This window comes from Schistocerca piceifrons, chromosome 1 (genome assembly GCF_021461385.2).
Source record: "Schistocerca piceifrons isolate TAMUIC-IGC-003096 chromosome 1, iqSchPice1.1, whole genome shotgun sequence".
NCBI lineage: Eukaryota > Metazoa > Arthropoda > Insecta > Orthoptera > Acrididae > Schistocerca > Schistocerca piceifrons.
This window is the reverse complement of record NC_060138.1, coordinates 847,206,058-847,225,585: the sequence shown is the minus strand read 5'-3', so window position 1 is coordinate 847,225,585 and position 19,528 is coordinate 847,206,058. Positions and strand designations below refer to the sequence as shown.

The 19,528-nt window shown below is 39.4% G+C and overlaps 1 protein-coding gene across 1 annotated transcript in view; it reads left to right on the top strand.

Annotated features, from left to right (window-relative positions):
- LOC124775849 overlaps positions 1-19,528 on the top strand; it is a 116,149-nt gene that overhangs the window by 79,746 nt on the left and 16,875 nt on the right. The window contains exon 14 of the mRNA XM_047250687.1: positions 16,171-16,236. Coding sequence (XP_047106643.1) covers positions 16,171-16,236 — 66 coding nt within the window. The remainder of the gene's footprint in view (positions 1-16,170; positions 16,237-19,528) is intronic.

The window sequence follows — 19,528 nt, the reverse complement described above, 5'->3', positions numbered from 1 at the left end:
TGTTTCAGAATTAATGTGGTTTTTAATTTTGAAATGATTTTATGGAATTTAGGGTTCCAGGTGTTTCTGACACCTTTAATGTAGTTGTACTATCATGACTTCTGATGTATTTACCATTGCAGTACATTGCTGATTAAAGTTAGAATTGATCTCACCAGTTGATTGAAGAGTCCAATTTTCCATGACATAGCTGTCTATATAATTCATGCAGATACTTTGTGTGAACTCAAAAATACTCTGCAGGCAAGTCATTTGCATCATAAAACTCTGTAAAATCTTTACTTAGGCTGTGGCCACACTGCGTTATTGCACACAGGAAGTACTGTTCACACAAATCTTTTAGTATTCCTTGCCATCTTATAGCAGTCATTATTTAGTGAAAAAAAAAGGACCACCAATGGATAGCTCATTGTGCCTTTAATGTTCACTTTTCTCTATCGTTCCAGCACAGATGTGCAGGTTTTTCATTTCTGCTGAACCATAGATTTATATTTATTAACTGTTTAATATGTAAAATTCGTTTCTGTTGCAGACCACAGAATATTGTTCAGTAATTTCTGTCATCCACCGTGTGATTCAAGATAAATTTAGGATGTTTACAGTGACATTGCAACCTTCTTGATGCTTGTCATATTATTTACTTACATCAGTATGGTTCTAATTACATAACTTTTGTGGATTCCTTGTGAATATTTGATTGGGAGCACTTTTTTGAGAGTATCTTCATGTGCAATTGATATAAAAAATTCTCTTATATAGAGATATAACGAATCAAATATCTCAAATTCAAACAAGTGGACCTAGAAGGCATTTAAAGGGTCTTTAAAAGACAGGTAATGTAAAGTACAATAATACTTGCAATGTATAGATAGGAAATGCATCACTTACAAGGATGGAGTTAATGAATGATAGACATTAACTGGTTTGTGCAGATTTCAAAACTGGCCGGGGTACTGTTACACAATATTCACACAACAGCATAGGTAATGATGCCCACTAGCAGCAGCCTTTGTCCTCAAACATGACAAATTTGCCCGGCATTATTTCTAGAAGTTTCATTTGAAATGTTAGTAAGCATTATGTAATTGGCCTCATCTTATTTTTATAGCTGTCACCTGCAAATAAAAAAAAAAAAACCTGTAGCTGTGTTTTAGAAAATGAAAAAAGAACAATAAATGATAGTTGGTTCAATATCTCAGCTGATATAAAGTGTTAGAATTTCAAAGTTGTGCATTAGTTTCTTTCAATTTTGTGCCAAATTTTCATCAGGAAGTAATTTATACACTCTGTAATTTGTCGAATGAATACCATTCTGTGGCATCTCCTATAGGCTTATTTTGGTCCCTCTTTTGTTTAATTGTCAAGCCTGGACTATTAAGCATATGTTTCACAAAATTTTTCACTTATTGGTGTGGGTCTTTTTAAACATTTTTTGCTTTACCAAATGTGTCTAAAACTTCTTAATTCATCTCTCCACTTAATTTCCAGTATTCACTATGTTTCAAGTGTCCCTAGTTTTCTCAATTCACTTTTCACTTTCAAGCAGTGCTATGTTCCAAACACATTTTTGAAAAATTATTCCACAGTTTGACTAAATTTGTTCTAGAAAATTTGCTTTGTCTATGCTAGTCTATTCCTTGCATTCCTTTGTTGCTACTTGTATGAAATTCTGGCCTTAGGTAATAGATCACTTCATATTTATGATAGCTTTCCCAATTTTGGCACTGAATAGTTATGGTGCTCTTCTTAATTTGTGCTTGACCCATCAGTCTCACCATTGGCTTTAATAGCTCTTGATAGTCATTTTTCTTTTAGGACCTTATCACTGATGTACAATTATCATGGAATTTTCTGTATCTCTGTTATACCTTGCAACATTTGATTGTCCAAAGCCTTTAATGATATCCCACTGTTGATCTTGGAAATCAGCTGTTGATGTTGTGCAACAGTGATCATCTATCCCTAACTCATTCTAAATCTAATTTACTTCCAGATGCATCAATGATTTGGTTTTCCATTAAGGTGCAGTAACAGTTCTTCTTTCTTAATGAAAAAAATACAAGCATTAAGCCCTGGTTTTCCAGTGTCACACTCTTTAGTAACATGTCCCAGTAGCTTTATATTTGTTGGATTTTGGTTTTCAGTTTTAATAGCTCAGAATTACACTCTTTTCACATTGTTTTGGCATCCTCCACTACACAGATTTGTATTCCTCATACTTGTTTCCTATGAAATTGTAACACTGGTATTAAGAAACTGTACCTTCATATTTCAGTTTATCATCATGTTTCACCTGTAAAGGAAAATTGTAGAACTTGCATCTCAAACTCTACCTCCAGGACTTGAATGTTGTTCAACACTTGAGTGGAAACAAAATCAGTTAACAAATAATTTTAAAAAACCACAATTGTTCAATAATGGGGAGTGGCTTGTCAAACTCTGTTTACATTACCCTATAGTGCAAAAAGCAGACTGGTCAAAGACTTACTGCCATTGTTTTGATGCTGCATGTTTCATAGATTTGTTTTTGATTAAGCACTTTGATTCTATTTGTTTATGATTATGCTCCATTGCAATCACTTTGTTTAGTGACTACTAAATTTTCAATCATATTTTATTTGCCATATTTTAGATAAGTGTATAATACAGCACTGTTAAAGTTGAAATGGAGACAGGGACAGGAATAACCTTCTCCCTATACACCTGGAGTAAACAGTCGTACATGTAATTGTAAAAAGACATTTTCCAAGTTAGAATCAGAGTTAAAAGCTTTTGCATATGAATATACTCACTGCTTTTGCATTCATAGAATGTATGATTTGTTTTATACTGTCAAACAGAAGTTTTATTCATAAGGTTTGTGATTAGTTACATGGGTGCTTTTCTGTACACTCTAAGCCTGTACCATCTTTAAAGGTGCTAGTTAAGCTTGCCCTTTGCACACGATACATGCTTCTGGCTGTGTGAGGTATATGAAGTACATGTGCAAACTCCATGTATGTAGACTGCAGGAATAGTGAATACTGAGTAAAAAAATCAGTAATTGTATTTCTTTCTCTTTATTGAGATTTATACAAACAACTTTGTATTTAATTTTAAATACCCTGTATTTTTGCAGTGGACTTATTTTTATTACTCTTAGCAACACCTTCTATAAATGATGTATGTTTGTATGAGATTCATAAATTTTTAATACAAAATATAGTTTTTTGTCTGCATATGTTGGTAATACACCCATTTTTGTACCTAGTACTTCATTCCCCCTGTTTTCCTTCACTCATTTGTGTACCTAGATGTAGAAACTTCTTACAGTTAACAATACTGTGTAGGTAAATTTCCTTATTTTGTTTTCCTGTATTTAGAGTTTATAATCCAGTTACAAAAACAGCCTGCTCTTGTTTATTAGGTTCCCCAGTAATGTGAGTAATAGAAACAGAAACATATTGATAAAATGTTCAAGACCATGAGTGAAGATGTTGCTTCAACAAGGCACAAAAAGAGGGAGTGTAAAAACATGTACTGTAATGTGAAGAATTTATCATTTATGAAATTGTGTATACCCATGTAATGATGTCATAGAGAGAGAATGACTGGACCTGATTTTCCCGTGTAGGGCAGAACTTTACCATGTATCTGTAGGCATATGTGAGTCATTCAGAAGGACAAAGATCACACAGTGGAAAATCCAGGATGGAATGTAACAATATTATAAAAGGAAAGTTGCTATTCACCATATAGCAGAGATGCTGAGTCACAGGTAGGCACAACAAAAAGACTATCTTTTTGTTGTGCCCATCTGCAACTCAGCATTCCCACTATATGGTGAGTATACACTTTCCTTTTCATAACATTGTTTCGGTCAGAAGGAAGTTAGAAATATAAATTAAAACATTTGTGGCAAAGGAGGAACATGCTCTTAACCATTTACTGAAACATAAGTAAATTCGACAGGGAGTGGTAGTCGGATTCAAACATACAGTAAAATCTCAGGATTTCAGAATTTCCAAAAATTCCCAAATCAGGAGACCAGATAAAATTGGTAACAGGAGAAATAACAGACATGATTTGCAGGTGCATTTCACTGGAAGATGACTCACTCTGGAACATTTAAAAAAATTGAATTTGAATGTATTTTATCCATAATGGATGTAGTTGAACTCGATGACTGTTGCTTTATATGGTGTAGAACTTGTCACTTTCAAATGTTTTCTATATCTTGTGTTGCTCCAGGGCATGGAACAACTTTTTATTCCTTACAATGCTGAAACATTTAGTTTCCTTTTCTTGTTTCAGATGTTTACCTTTCTCCTAGTGACAGATTTTTGAAAGTTATCAAAAACTGGAAATTAAACCATGTTCTTAAAGATGTATGTCTGTCATCTCTACTTCCATGTAATTACACGTTCTTAAAATTTCTATGAATGCCCTTGATGCAGAAAATCTAATTAGAATTTAGTAAGTACTTATGCATTCCATTCATTCCAGCAAAATGAGTGTTACAAATTGTACACCTCTTCTTTGAAATTATTCATTACGTCACCTAATCTGAATTTGAATACAGGTGAATTATCTGACACTCATATCAGGATGAATGACACAAGATTCTGGTAAGCCCCACTATGTGCCCACAAGACTCTGCACAGGCACTGGTGCCCATTCCAACAAATATCAATCATGTAACAAATAGCCTGTTAGTTTTTATTTACAGAATAAGCTTTCTGCAATGCTGTGGTGCACATAAAGAATTTACTACCATTCTTCCAGATGGATGGTGAAAAATTGATTTCACACACAATCAAAGCTGTAGTGCATCAAGGTTTGGTTGAGGTTATGGATAAACCATTCCAGAAAATAGTTTATATATCCATTCTTACATTGTACTAGTGCTTGATTTGTAGACAGGAGTATTATCATACTGTGATCAAACCATCACACCATCACTACTTAATTACTACAATACTATTCACCAGGAATTTACCAGAACCACAAACATCCATCTAAGTGACCCACTATGTACTGTGACTCTGTCTGTAAACATTCTTCCACTGCTCCACAGAACAAAAATTGCACTGTCTGCACCATTCTAGGCAATAACACGTATTCACTTCTGTATGCAGCCAGTTATTGACAGTTGAACATTGAATCCTGTCATATTGTGACAGTTTGTCTTGTTACTGATGTCTGCACCTGAGCTGCAGTGGGAGTCCTCTGCAGTAACTGACAGAGATGCTGACTAGTCCATGGCTGTTAACTGAAGACTTGAAATAAAAAAGGCTCTAAGCATCAAAACATGAATTCGAGGAAAACTTCCTGAAAGTGGAAATGCGATGAAGACCTCTAAATGCCGTAGTTCAGTACCCACCAAAAAGATAGTAAAGAGGACAAATGAATGAAACAAATATGTTTTTTGTTCATACTCCAAAAGTTCATTCTGTAGTACTTTTATAAAACTATATGTTGTCATTATTTGTCAGGTACTGCATTATTTCTGTGAGGTTTTCCTTCTTTTCTTCAGAGATGTGGCATGTAACATCCAGGGCAGGGAGTTGCATTTTCTTGATGTCCTGCAGTTGCATACATTTTCTCAAAATAGCAGTAACTTCCCAGGCATCAATTTCGATTAAGCTTATGCTGGTTTAAGTGCACAGGACTTCTGTCTGTCCACCTGTAGCCACTGTACTTTGGAAGTGTGCCTGCTATAGTGATTCACTCTCATTGAAAAGACCGTGTATGCTGTATCACTTGATTTTCCGTTTCGACACTGAATTTTCGGAGTTGTGTTTTGTAACACCTGGTCTTCTTGTAAGTGGTAAGACCTTAGATAGTACCTGGGTTTTCTTCTGAATTAATGAAGATATTTCAGCAAACATTCCTCTGTAAATGAGCACCAAAGACATTCCTCTGTAAATGGAACAATGTAATGAACAGGTGATTGTCTCCTGCTCTGTGATGGATCATTAGAGGTACGATGAGGTCTTCTTTTAACGTGCAGTATTTGCATCGACACCATCAAGTATCTCTCTTATCTTTAAACATCTTACAGGGCATAAACGTCTTCAAAAGACTGAATATGTTCATAGCTGAGGTTCTTGCATTTATACTTGCATGCACACTGACTCTGAAAGCAAGGAAAACTCTGTGCGCTATACCTCATGATACTCTTTTTATGTTTTTCTTTCATCAAAATCAGCATGATTTAGTTAGACTTCATTGTTGTTTTCACGCAAAAAGAACAAAAAGAAACATTCTGTCAAGGTATGGTGTAGTTATCAATTGGTAGTAAGACTTTCATCCTGTGCTGGATGAGCTTTTTCAGGAATATGTTTATTGCTGAACCTATGTATTCATTCCCTCCATTTTTCAGCTTTTCGTGATTGCAGCTGCAACATCTTCTTTTTTAAAAATGTCATTTCTTTCCAGTCAAACTGTTATAAACATTTGCTGCCTCTGCCGTTTTATCTAACCCTGAGGAATAATCGTATGAACCCAGTGCCTTCTACATGTTGCTGCAATGACTGTTAAAACTGTGTGCCATCTGTTGATTGATTGCATTTGGTGCTATTTTTTTATTTGTGGCAGTTGGAGTCTTTTATGTGTTGTTGGGTTTGGCATCTAGATCTCATTTTACACAAAACTTCAGAATTCCTTATCACGGCACTTATAGTGTCATTTTTTTTCAAATTTTAAGTCTTAAATTTATTACAGAGGGACACTGTCTGGCAGTGTGTGAAGGGACTAGAATGCCAACAGGCACAGACATGTGGGAACAGTAGGTTACTGTAGGTTGAGACCAGAATAATTACAGGAACAGAGAATGTGGTATAAAAATAACTCTCATATAGGCAGTTCAGAAAAACTGGCTATGGAAGGGAGGGACCAGATGGCTTGGGTTGTGAAGCACCCATTGAAATCAAGGATGTTTATGTAGCTGCATGTTATGACACATGATGACCTACTTTGCTCTCAGCCGTAGCTTGGCGGTGGCTATTCATCCAGGTAGACAGCCAGTTGGTTGTCACACCAATATAAAAAGCTGTGCAGAGGTTGCAGCAGAGGTGATAAATGACAAGGCTGCTTCACAGGTGGCCCAGCCCCTTTTGGCATAGGATAAACTTTAGCCCTACACCGAATTTAACCATGCTGGACTTGTCAGAGATCCACTCTCCTTCTCCCCATCTGTGCAATGGAAGCACTTATATGCCACCAATCCTTCCAATCAAAACCAACCTAATTCAAACATTGAACCCCGGGTCTCCCATTTTCCCATTTCATACCACAATCCAACCATGATCTTCCACCCCCCCCCCCTCCCCCCCCCCCCCAATCTAACCAGCCACTGGTCACCTTCCAGGAATTCCTTACCTCCAGCTTAGACTCACCATCCTTCCTCAGGTCTTTCCTCAGAATACCAATCTTTACACAGAAGAAAGAATATATATATATATATATATATATATATATATATATATATATATATATTTTTATTCTTTTAGTGACCAGTCTTCTAACTGGTTTGATGCAGCCTGCCACCAAAAATTCCCCTCCTTTGCCAACCTCTCATGTCATAACAGATATCCTACTAATACTGTTCCTGTCAGTGTTTTCCACATATTGCTTTCCTCTCTGATTCTGTGTAGAACATATTCATTCCTAACCTTATCAGTCCACTTAATTTTCAACATTTGTCTATAGCACCTCAGCTCACTACCTTACAATGCTGTGCTCCAAATGTGCATTCCCAGAAATTTCTTCCTCAGATTAAGGCCTATGTTTGATACTAGTAGGCTTCTCTTGGCCAGGACTGCCCTTTTTGCCAGTACTAGTCTGCTTTTAATGTCTTTCTTGCCCTGTACATCATTGGTTATTTTACTGCCTAGGTAGTAGAATTCCTTATCTTCATATATTTTGTGACCATCAAGCCTGGTGTTAAGTTTCTCACTGTTCTCATTTCTTCTACTTCTCATTATTTTCGTCTTTCTTCAGTTTACACTCAATCCACATTCTGTACTCATTAGACTGTTAATTCCATTCAGCAGACCATGTAATTCTTCTTCACTTTCACTGAGGATAGCAATATCATCAGTGAATTGTATCATTGGTATCCTTTCATCTTGAATTTTAATTCCACTCCTGAACCTTTCTGTTATTTCCATAATTGCTTCCTTGATGTACAGGATGAACAGTAGGGGTGAAAGACTATATCCCTGTATTACATCCTTTTTAATCCAAGCACTTTGTTCTTGGTCATCCGCTCTTACTAGTCCCTCTAGGCTCTTGTACATATTGTATATTACCCTACTCTCTCTATAGCTTACACCCCACTTTTCTCAGAATTTCGAACATCTTGCACCATTTTACATTGTCAACCACTTTTTCCAGGTCGACAAATGCTATGAATGTACCTTGATTTTTCGTTAGCCTTGTTTCCATTATCAACCACAACATCAGAAATGCGTCTCTAGTGCCTTTACATCCCCTAAAGCCAAACTAACCGTCATCTAACACACCCTCAATTTTATTTTCCATTATTCTGTATATTATCCTTGTCAGCAACTTTGATGCTTGAGCTATTAAGCTGATTGTGCGATAATTCTCAGCGTATCTTAACCTACAACTACTTCTCCTTTGAAGGAAAGGTATACAGACGAATCTGCAGCACAGCCATGGGCACCTGCATGCCACCCTCCTATGAAAACCTGTTCAAGGGCCATCTAGAGGAGACCTTCCTAGCCCCCCAAAACTCCAAACCCTTAGTCCGGTTCAGGTTAATTGATGATACCTTCGTGATCTTGATTCAGAGCAAAGACATCCTATCTTCATTCCTTCACATCCTCAAGCCCTCCTCTCCCATCCACTTCACCTGGTCCTCCTCAACCCAGTGTGCCACCTTCCTAGATATTGAACTTATCCTCTCTGATGGCTTCATCTTCACTTCTGCCCACATTAAACCCACTGACCACCAACAGTACCTGCATTTTGACACCAAAAGTCCCTTCCATACAGCCTGGCCACCTGGTGGTGGCATATATGCAGTGACAAGAACTGTCTTGCTTAGTATGCTGATCATCTCACCAAGGCCTTCACAGAAAGGTACTGTCTGCCAAACCTAGTCCACAAACAGATCTCCTGCGTCATCTCCCCTCAAACCCCCAACCCTCCCACCACCTCCAAGAACTGGCCACCAAAAATTGCCTCTTTGTCACCCAGTACCATGCTGGACTGCAACAACTGAACCACATACTTCTCCAGGACTTTGATTACCTATCATTATGCCCTGAAATGAGGGATATCCTATTCCAGATCGACCCTACTCCTCCTAAAGTGGTGTTCCATTGCCCACCCAACCTCCATAACATCCTAGTCCATCACTATGCCACTCCCAATCCCAGTTCCTTGCCACAAGAATCATATCTCAGTGGGAGATCCAGTTGCAAAACATGCCCTCCATCCACCCAGCACTTCCTATTCCAGTCCTGAAACAGGTTTATCCTACCCCATCAGGGGCAGGGCCACCTGTGAAAGCGGCCATGTTATTTACCAGCTCTGCTGCAATCATTGTGCAGCTTTTTATTTTGGTACAACTACCAACCAGCTGTCCGCCAGGATGAATGACCACCACCGAACCATGGCGAAGAGCAAAGTAGACCACCATGTGCAACAACATACAGCTGTTCATAAAATGCTTGATTTCAGTGGCTGCTTCACTACCCAAACCATCTGGATCCTCCCATCCACCACCAGCTTTTCTGAACTGCTCAGACAGGAGTTATCCTTACAACACATTCTCTGTTATTGTAATCATCCTGGCCTAAACTATGGTAACATGCTTTCCCCACACCCTCTACCCAACCGTTTCTACCTCTGTCCTATCATCACCTCCCCATTCTTGTCTCCCAGCCTCTTTGTTTGCTGCCCTCTGTGAATGCACCAGCCCTTCTTTCCCAGCTCCTGTCCTTTTTGCTCCTTTTTCCCTCACCTCCCTGCCCCACAACTTTCTGATGCTGCACCTGTTGGCGTTCTAATCCTTGCACACTCTGTCCCCCAACCCATATACTACTATCCCTTACCCTTCCCCCACCCCCTCCAGATCACTGCTGCCATCCCACATGATAGTCGCATTCTGGCTTGAGCTACCAGTGCTGGTGGTCATGTGTGTGAGAGTTATGCTTGCTTGTGTGTTTGAATGGTGTGTGTTTCTCTGTTTCTCTTTTTCTGATGAGGGCTGTGGCCGAAAGCTTTATGTAAGTGTCTTTTAATTGTGCCTGCTGCAACTTAGCATGTCTTCTTTTAGGTAAGCAGCAATCCATCTCTTCCTTCATTGTTGAAAGATACTCTGCTGCTCGTAGCAATTAAAGGATCAATCAGTACATTGTGATACACATTGGGAGAATATGTGTCTAAAGCACACACACCATTACAACAGGAAGTAGGGAAGGGCTCTTGTACTCACTTCAGAGACTTGAATAGTTATTAGTATACTGCATTAATGTTAATTTTCATATGAATAAGAGTGTTGTGATGCCCAAAAATATAATTTGCTAGGATCGCTGGTGTTTCAGTCCACTGGAGCAGTAGAATCCATTTAGTCATGGCATTACATAACAAATACTGTTGGAGAACCCTATGGAATTACTTAAAAATGGGAAATAGTCAAAGTAATTAAGACAAGGTCATCCCCAAGCAACCACTCCCAGAGACAAATGTTACATATTTCTCAAAGACCATTGGAATAAATGGAAGAAAGGAACTCAGCTGCATTGGGCACTACTAACAGCAATACAGACAGATATTAGCTCAAGCTTCATGCATTTGTCAACAAATGTGGTTTGCCACACACCACCTTAGTGCCTGAAGATGTGAGATGAACTGATGGAGACTCACTGAGTGTAATAGATACCTGCCCACTCTGGCCATATTTATCTGCAGTTTAGTTTAAATGTTTAGCCTGAAACTAACCTGTATACATCTGGAAGAGCAATGAATGTGAAAAATGCACACCTCTGCATGAAAAATCCCAATATTTTGATAGCAGACTGGCTTTGGTGGTCTAAATAAGCATTGTCGTGCATGAGGAACTCCATGTCAGCAATGAGTTTCTGACAGTTTGAAGTTGTCAGCATTACTTTTTGTTCTACCATATGATGAGACTATTGTAGATTATTTCATTTTTACATTGCACAATGCTCATTCTCATAGAGCTTACTTTGGAGGATATACCAGCAGCTGAGATATAACACAAATGCCATGGCCAGGATGCTGTTTGAACTTCAGTTCTATTGAACATGTCTGTGATTTGCCTGAAAAATGTAGGCAGCTAGTCCACACATTTCAGAACTAGTCCAGAGTTGCATATTGATATTCCATATATATGTGATCAATAATCTCTTGAATTCAGCACCCTAATGGTGCAAAGGACAATCTTCTTTTATTTCTGTTAATAAGCTTATCATGTATTTACGTGGTTATACTGCATTAACAGATCACTTAACAGAACAGCAATGAATTTCAACATAAAACACGCTATATTAAGTTTAATCCATATATATATATATATATAAAAATAGAGGGAAACATTCCACGTGGGAAAAATTACATATAAAAACAAAGATGAGGTGACTTACCGAACGAAAGTGCTGGCAGGTCGATAGACACACAAACATACGCACAAAATTCAAGCTTTCGCAACAAACTGTTGCCTCATCAGGAAAGAGGGAAGGAGAGGGAAAGACGAAAGGAAGTGGGTTTTAAGGGTGAGGGTAAGGAGTCATTCCAATCCCGGGAGTGGAAAGACTTACCTTAGGGGGAAAAAAGGACAGGTATAGCGATTGAGGCACTTATCGTATCTCTTCACAAGCTTTGAAATTCCTTCTGCATAAAAATCACCCGCTTGTGCCTGGAGCCAGCCTGTGACCGCATCTTTGAGCTCTTCGTCGTCATCAAACCGCTGTGACCCGAGCCATTTCTTCAAATGCATGAAGAGGTGATAATCACTTGGCGCCAGGTCTGGGCTGTAAGGTGGATGGTTGATAACGTCCCACTTGAAGGACTCAAGAAGGGCCGTTGTTCTGCGAGCAGAGTGAGGACGGGCGTTATCGTGCAAAAAAACGATACCGGAAGTCAGCATACCACGGTGTTTGTTCTGTATAGCCCGTCGTAACTTTTTTATTGTTTCACAGAACACGTCTTGATTAATGGTCGTACCACGTTCCATGAATTCAACCAACAACACCCCTTTGGCATCCCCCCAAAACACCATTGCCATCAGTTTTCTGGCAGAAAAATCTTGCGAGGCTTTTCTTGGTTTGGTAGGCGAATTTGAATGTGCCCACATCTTTGATTGTTCTTTTGTCTCAGGGTTCACGTACTTAATCCAGGTTTCGTCACCGGTCACGATTCTGTTTAACAATGGTTCTCCTTCGTCCTCATAACGTGACAGAAAGTCTAATGCAGAGGCCATTCTTTGAGTTTTGTGGTGGTCGGTAAGAATTTTGGGCACCCATCGTGCACAGAACTTACGGTAACCCAATCTTGCTGTCACTATCTCGTACAAGAGAGTCTTAGAAATCTGTGGAAAACCAGTAGACAACTCCAACATTGAGAAACGTCGATTTTCACGAACTGTTGCATCAACTGTCTGAACGAGTTGGTCAGTCACCAATGATGGTCTACCACTCCTCTCTTCATCATGAACGTTTTCTCGTCCACTTTTAAATAAACGTACCCATTCACAGACAACTCCTTCACTCATAACTCTTGGTCCGTACATGGCACAAAGCTCATGATGAATAGCTGCTGCAGAATATCCTTTGGCTGTAAAAAACCTTATGACAGCACGCACTTCACATTTGGCGGGGTTTTCTATTGCAGCACACATTTCAAACTGCCACAAAAACTAAACTAGCGCAGGTACGACGTTCACTCGACCACGGCTTGATGCCGACTGACCTGTTGAGTGCGTGAATGAACAGATGGCGTCGCTACTCCCCCACAACCCGCACTGTGACCAATCGGAGGTTACTTTCTGAACCGCCCTCGTATATATATAATAGAGGGAAACATTCCACGTAGGAAATATATATCTAAAAACAAAGATGATGTGACTTACCAAATGAAAGTGCTGGCAGGTTGACAGACACACAAACAACCACAAACATACACACAAAATTCAAGCTTTCGCAACAAACTGTTGCCTCATCAGGAAAGAGGGAAGGAGAGGGAAAGACGAAAGGAAGTGGGTTTTAAGGGAGAGGGTAAGGAGTCATTCCAATCCCGGGAGCGGAAAGACTTACCTTAGGGGGAAAAAAGGACGGGTATACACTCGCACACACACACACATATCCATCCACACATATACAGACACAAGCAGACATATTTAAAGACAAAGAGTTTAGGCAGAGATGTCAGTCGAGGCAGAAGTGCAGAGGCAAAGATGTTGTTGAATGACAGGTGAGGTATGAATGGCGGCAACTTGAAATTAGCGGAGATTGAGGCCTGTTGGATAACGGGAAGAGAGGATATATTGAAGAGCAAGTTCCCATCTCCGGAGTTAGGATAGGTTGGTGTTAGTGGGAAGTATCCAGATAACCCGGACGGTGTAACACTGTGCCAAGATGTGCTGGCCGTGCACCAAGGCATGTTTAGCCACAGGGTGATACTCATTACCAACAAACACTGTCTGCCTGTGTCCATTCATGCGAATGGACAGTTTGTTGCTGGTCATTCCCACATAGAATGCGTCACAGTGTAGGCAGGTCAGTTGGTAGATCACGTGGGTGCTTTCACACGTGGCTCTGCCTTTGATCGTGTACACCTTCCGGGTTACAGGACTGGAGTAGGTGGTGGTGGGAGGGTGCATGGGACAGGTTTTACACCGGAGGCGGTTACAAGGGTAGGAGCCAGAGGGTAGGGAAGGTGGTTTGGGGATTTCATAGGGATGAACTAAGAGGTTACGAAGGTTAGGTGGACGGCAGAAAGACATTCTTGGTGGAGTGGGGAGGATTTCATGAAGGATGGATCTCATTTCAGGGCAGGATTTGAGGAAGTCGTATCTCTGCTGGAGAGCCACATTCAGAGTCTGATCCAGTCCCGGAAAGTATCCTGTCACAAGTGGGGCACTTTTGTGGTTCTTCTGTGGGAGGTTCTGGGTTTGAGAGGATGAGGAAGTGGCTTTGGTTATTTGCCCCTGTACCAGGTCGGGAGGGTAGTTGCGGGATGCGAAAGCTGTTGTCAGGTTGTTGGTGTAATGCTTCAGGGATTCCGGACTGGAGCAGATTCGTTTGCCACGAAGACCTAGGCTGTAGGGAAGGGACCGTTTGATGTGGAATGGGTGGCAGCTGTCGTAATGGAGGTACTGTGGCTTGTTGGTGGGTTTGATGTGGACGGACGTGTGAAGCTGGCCATTGGACAGGTGGAGGTCAACATCAAGGAAAGTGGCATGGGATTTGGAGTACGACCAGGTGAATCTGATGGAACCAAGGGAGTTGAGGTTGGAGAGGAAATTCTGGAGTTCTTCTTCACTGTGAGTCCAGATCATGAAGATGTCATCAATAAATCTGTACCAAACTTTGGGTTGGCAGGCCTGGGTAACCAAGATGGCTTCCTCTAAGCGACCCATGAATAGGTTGGCGTACAAAGGGGCCATCCTGGTACCCATGGCTGTTCCCTTTAATTGTTGGTATGTCTGGCCATCAAAAGTGAAGAAGTTGTGGGTCAGGATGAAGCTGGCTAAGGTAATGAGGAAAGAGGTTTTAGGTAGGGTGGCAGGTGATCGGTTGGAAAGGAATTGCTCCATCGCAGCGAGGCCCTGGACGTGCGGGATATTTGAGTATAGGGAAGTGGCATCAATGGTTACAAGGATGGTTTCTGGGGGTAACGGATTGGGTAAGGATTCCAGGCGTTCGAGAAAGTGGTTGGTGTCTTTGATGAAGGATGGGAGACTGCACATAATGGGTTGAAGGTGTTGATCTACGTAGGCAGAGATACGTTCTGTGGGGGCTTGGTAACCAGCTACAATGGGGCGGCCGGGATGATTGGGTTTGTGAATTTTAGGAAGAAGGTAGAAGGTAGGGGTGCGGGGTGTCGGTGGGGTCAGGAGGTTGAAGGAGTCAGGTGAAAGGTTTTGTAGGGGGCCTAAGGTTCTGAGGATTCCATGAAGCTCTGCCTGGACATCAGGAATGGGATTACCTTGGCAAACTTTGAATGTGGTGTTGTCTGAAAGCTGACGCAGTCCCTCAGCCACATACTCCCGACGATCAAGTACCACGGTCGTGGAACCCTTGTCCGCCGGAAGAATGATGATGGATCGGTCAGCCTTCAGATCACGGATAGCCTGGGCTTCAGCAGTGGTGATGTTGGGAGTAGGATTAAGGTTTTTTAAGAAGGACTGAGAGGCAAGGCTGGAAGTCAGAAATTCCTGGAAGGTTTGGAGAGGGTGATTTTGAGGAAGAGGAGGTGGGTCCCGCTGTGACGGAGGACGGAACTGTTCCAGGCAGGGTTCAATTTGGATAGTGTCTTGGGGAGTTGGATCATTAGGGGTAGGATTAGGATCATTTTTCTTCGTGGCAAAGTGATACTTCCAGCAGAGAGTACGAGTGTACCCACTTCCTTTCGTCTTTCCCTCTCCTTCCCTCTTTCCTGATGAGGCAACAGTTTGTTGCGAAAGCTTGAATTTTGTGTGTATGTTTGTGGTTGTTTGTGTGTCTGTCGACCTGCCAGCACTTTCATTTGGTAAGTCACATCATCTTTGTTTTTTTTATATATATATATATATATATATATATATATATATATATATATATATATATATATATATATATATATATATATATATATATATATCAGTATGAAATAAAAACCTTAGATTTCCATAATGTTTGATCATTTGTCTGATATAATTGTTTTGACCGTTGCAGACAACTTAACATGCACATTTATGCAAGGCACCAGAAACAGATATCAGAAGTTTGGCTGAATTTTCTCATTTGATTTTCCACAAATTTCAATAATGCTAAAGGGTCATTGAGTAATGGTAAACATAATTCATTTGATATGTATCTTATGCTGAGTTTTGCTAGAGGGCAAAGCCAGACATGCAGATTAGAAATGCTTCATTAGCATTGATAATTCCTGCTATTAATTAGTTGTATTGTGGGTTTATGTCTGTGAATGCAGCAAGAGAGTTGGCAGGAGAAACAGCAGCTGCTCCGTCAGTGGCTGACCAGTGCAGCTTCCCGGGAGGTGAGTGTGATTAGGAAACATGACCAAGAAGTTGCTGTTAGAGATTTGATATGTGCAGATAAAATTCAATTCATTATGGCAAATGCATTTGCCAGATAAGATGTTAGAATTTGATAGTAAAATTCTCAACTGTAGTGGATCAGATTTTACTGGCCACTGTCTGGCAGTTTCATCATCTGGAATAAATGATGTTCTCAAGGGTTCCCCATGACTGTGATTTATAATAGCAAATAATGTTATAAACAATCCTTAGAGGAACAACAAATAGCACTCAGCATATTACAAATGTATATTTGCTAGAGCCTCTACAATGTTTCTGTTCTTGTCACCAACTGATAAATGACCTTTAAGCTCACTACAAATTACTTTCAGTAGCCTCTGTATATTGTGTAGCCATAGATATTTGTATTAGTCTGTTTTAAAACATTAACAAAATATTTAAACCTAGGGAATATACTGTTTGTCTAGTGTGTGCATGGGTTTGTGTTTGTGTGTTTCCTTCAGATTATTTACTGTCCATCCACTGCTCTAGTAATTATTTTCTTTTAGTACTAAATCCTTCTCAACCAAAAAATTCTTAAGACATGTTAACTCATTATGTTAGTCACCTTGTGACTTTCATTCTTACATGACTAGGTAGTAAAACTCATGTCAAGGAGAGTCCAGTGCTTCTGTTGCTATGCACACAGGAAACTGGAGAACTTCAAGAGTTTCTGTTTGAAATGTCTTTTTTTTATAATATAAGTCATACCTTTTTTAAATACTGATAACTAGTTTCAAACAGATATTGGATGTCTTCAGATTCTAGTAGTTGCAGAGCAACTAATGACAACAGTGTTTCTAGGAAACCCATGGTTGCTATGCACAACAATTGCAAATGCTTTGCAACTACTGCGATCTGAAAACTGGAACAAAAGCTTCCATGATTTGTAACTGAACAATATTGGAGTGCAATGGTGGCTACCCAAGAATTTTTGGATCTTAAGTTTAGTTTGACCTACAGCATTTCGTGTATTTTTATAAAATTAGGTGATGAATTGAGCATTTGCAGATGAGTAGAAAACGCATATAATTCCTAGCTTTTGGAACATGCTAATCTTCTTGTTCCAAAACTGCGGATAGCAATTAGATTAGGAATTCAGACATTAAAAGTACCTAGTGGATGAGTTTTGCTTTTTGGGGACCAGAATAACTGACAAACGCTGAAGTAGAGAGGATATAAACTGCAGACTTGCTCTCCTGGAAAAGAGAAGTATTTTAACATCAGATATAAATTCAAGTCTTGGTAGATATTTTCATGAAATGTAGTCTTGTAAGGAAGTAGAATATGGACAATAAACAGTGCAGGGAAGAAGGGAATAGAAACTTTGAAATGTGATTCTAAAAAAACAAAAAAGAAAAACAAAAACAAAAAAAACAAAAAATCCTGAACAGTAGATGGGTCGATTGGATAACTGAAGAAGAGGTACTGAACCAAAGTTAGAAGAAAACAAATTTATGGTACAACTTGACTACTGAAGGGATCAGTTGATATCACATTTCCTGGGGCATAAAGGAATGGTCAGTTTGTAATGGAGGTTAGTGGGAGGAGGAGTAGAAGTTGTAGAGTGAGAACAAGGCTTGACTACAGCAAACAGGTTCGACTGGATGAGGAGACTTATTACCATGGAGAGCTACATCAAAGCAGTCTTCATACTGAACACCATAACAAGAATATGTTTTAGCCATTTTGTTATTGATTTTGCAATTTGATCTGTTTTCCATGGCTGCCTTTTTCAATCCTAATACTTTTTCTTCTACATTAAGTACATTTATTTTAAGGACACCGAGTACTTTTTTGGTTCCATATTACATGAAAAACAGCACCTACTTCTTTCATGCACTATTTAGGTATTTTGTGTAAGTTTTACAGTTTTGTAGTTTATCTTAGTTAACACAGAACACTTCTAAACAATTTTCATGTATTTTGAACAACTTAGACTACACTGAAGCTTATAAAAAACAATAATTAAAAAGTGATGCACTAAATTTTATAAAATTCATATTCAAATTTAGGTATCATTCAGTCTCACAATCCAGACATGAAGGAGACCAAATATTTACCAAACATGTATGATTTGTTGGCTGAGACACTAGATCTATTTAATAATTCTGCACATTAACTATATCAATAAGAATAAAAATTATTGTGTCTTATATTTTAATTTTTAGAAAACTTTTTATTTCTCTATTATTTAATTGAACCTGCAATAAAGTTTAGGTTTACTAGATAGGTATAGGCTATTGTAAGTTACAAGAAAAAATTAGTTCATTGCTTTGTGAACTAAGGAGGTATGTATACCTAAATTCCGATATGCACAACGTGTGGTAAATAGCGAATTAAGATTTGAGTCATACTACATTGTGTCTCAAAACATTACTGAAGTATCCATATCGACATCTATACTCACTCTCTATACTCTGCAAATCACCATGAGATGAAGGGCAGAGGGTACATCCCACTGTACCAATTATTAGGGTTCTCCCTATTCCATTCTTGTAAGAAGCATGGGAAGAATGATTGTTGGAATGCCTCTGTGCTTGCAGTAATTGTTGTAATCTCACCCTATGATCCCTGTGTGAGCAACACATAAGGTTTAATAGCACATCCCTAGAGTAATAATTTAAAGCTGGTTCTTGAAACCTCATTAATAGAGTTTCTTGGGATAGTTTACATCTGTCTTCAAGAGTCTGCCAGTATCTCTTCAGTATCTCTGTGATTCTCCCCCATGGATTAAACAAACCTGTGACCATTTGTGATGCCCTTCTCTGTATATTTTCAGTATCTTCTGTTAGTCCCATCTGGTACGGGTCCCACACACTTGAGCAATATTCTAGGATGGGACGCATGAGTGATTTGTAAGCAATATCTTTTGCAGACTGATTGCACTTCCCCAATATTCTACCAATAAACCAAGGTCTACCACCTGCCTTACTCGCTACTGAACCTAAGTGATCATCCCATTTCATATGAACATTTACAGCAAGTTGCCAATCTTTGCACCATGTTGAAATCTTATAAAGATCTGACTTAATATTTATGCAGCTTCTCTCAAATAGTACTTCATTATAGATAATGGCATCATCTGCAAAGAGCATTATATTACTATTAATATTGTCAGCAAGGTCATTAATATACAACATGAACAGAATGGGTCCAAGCACACTTTTTTGGGACACACCTGAAGTTACTTGTACATCTGACAATGGCTCTGCCTCCAATATAACATGCTGCATCCTCCCTACCAAAATG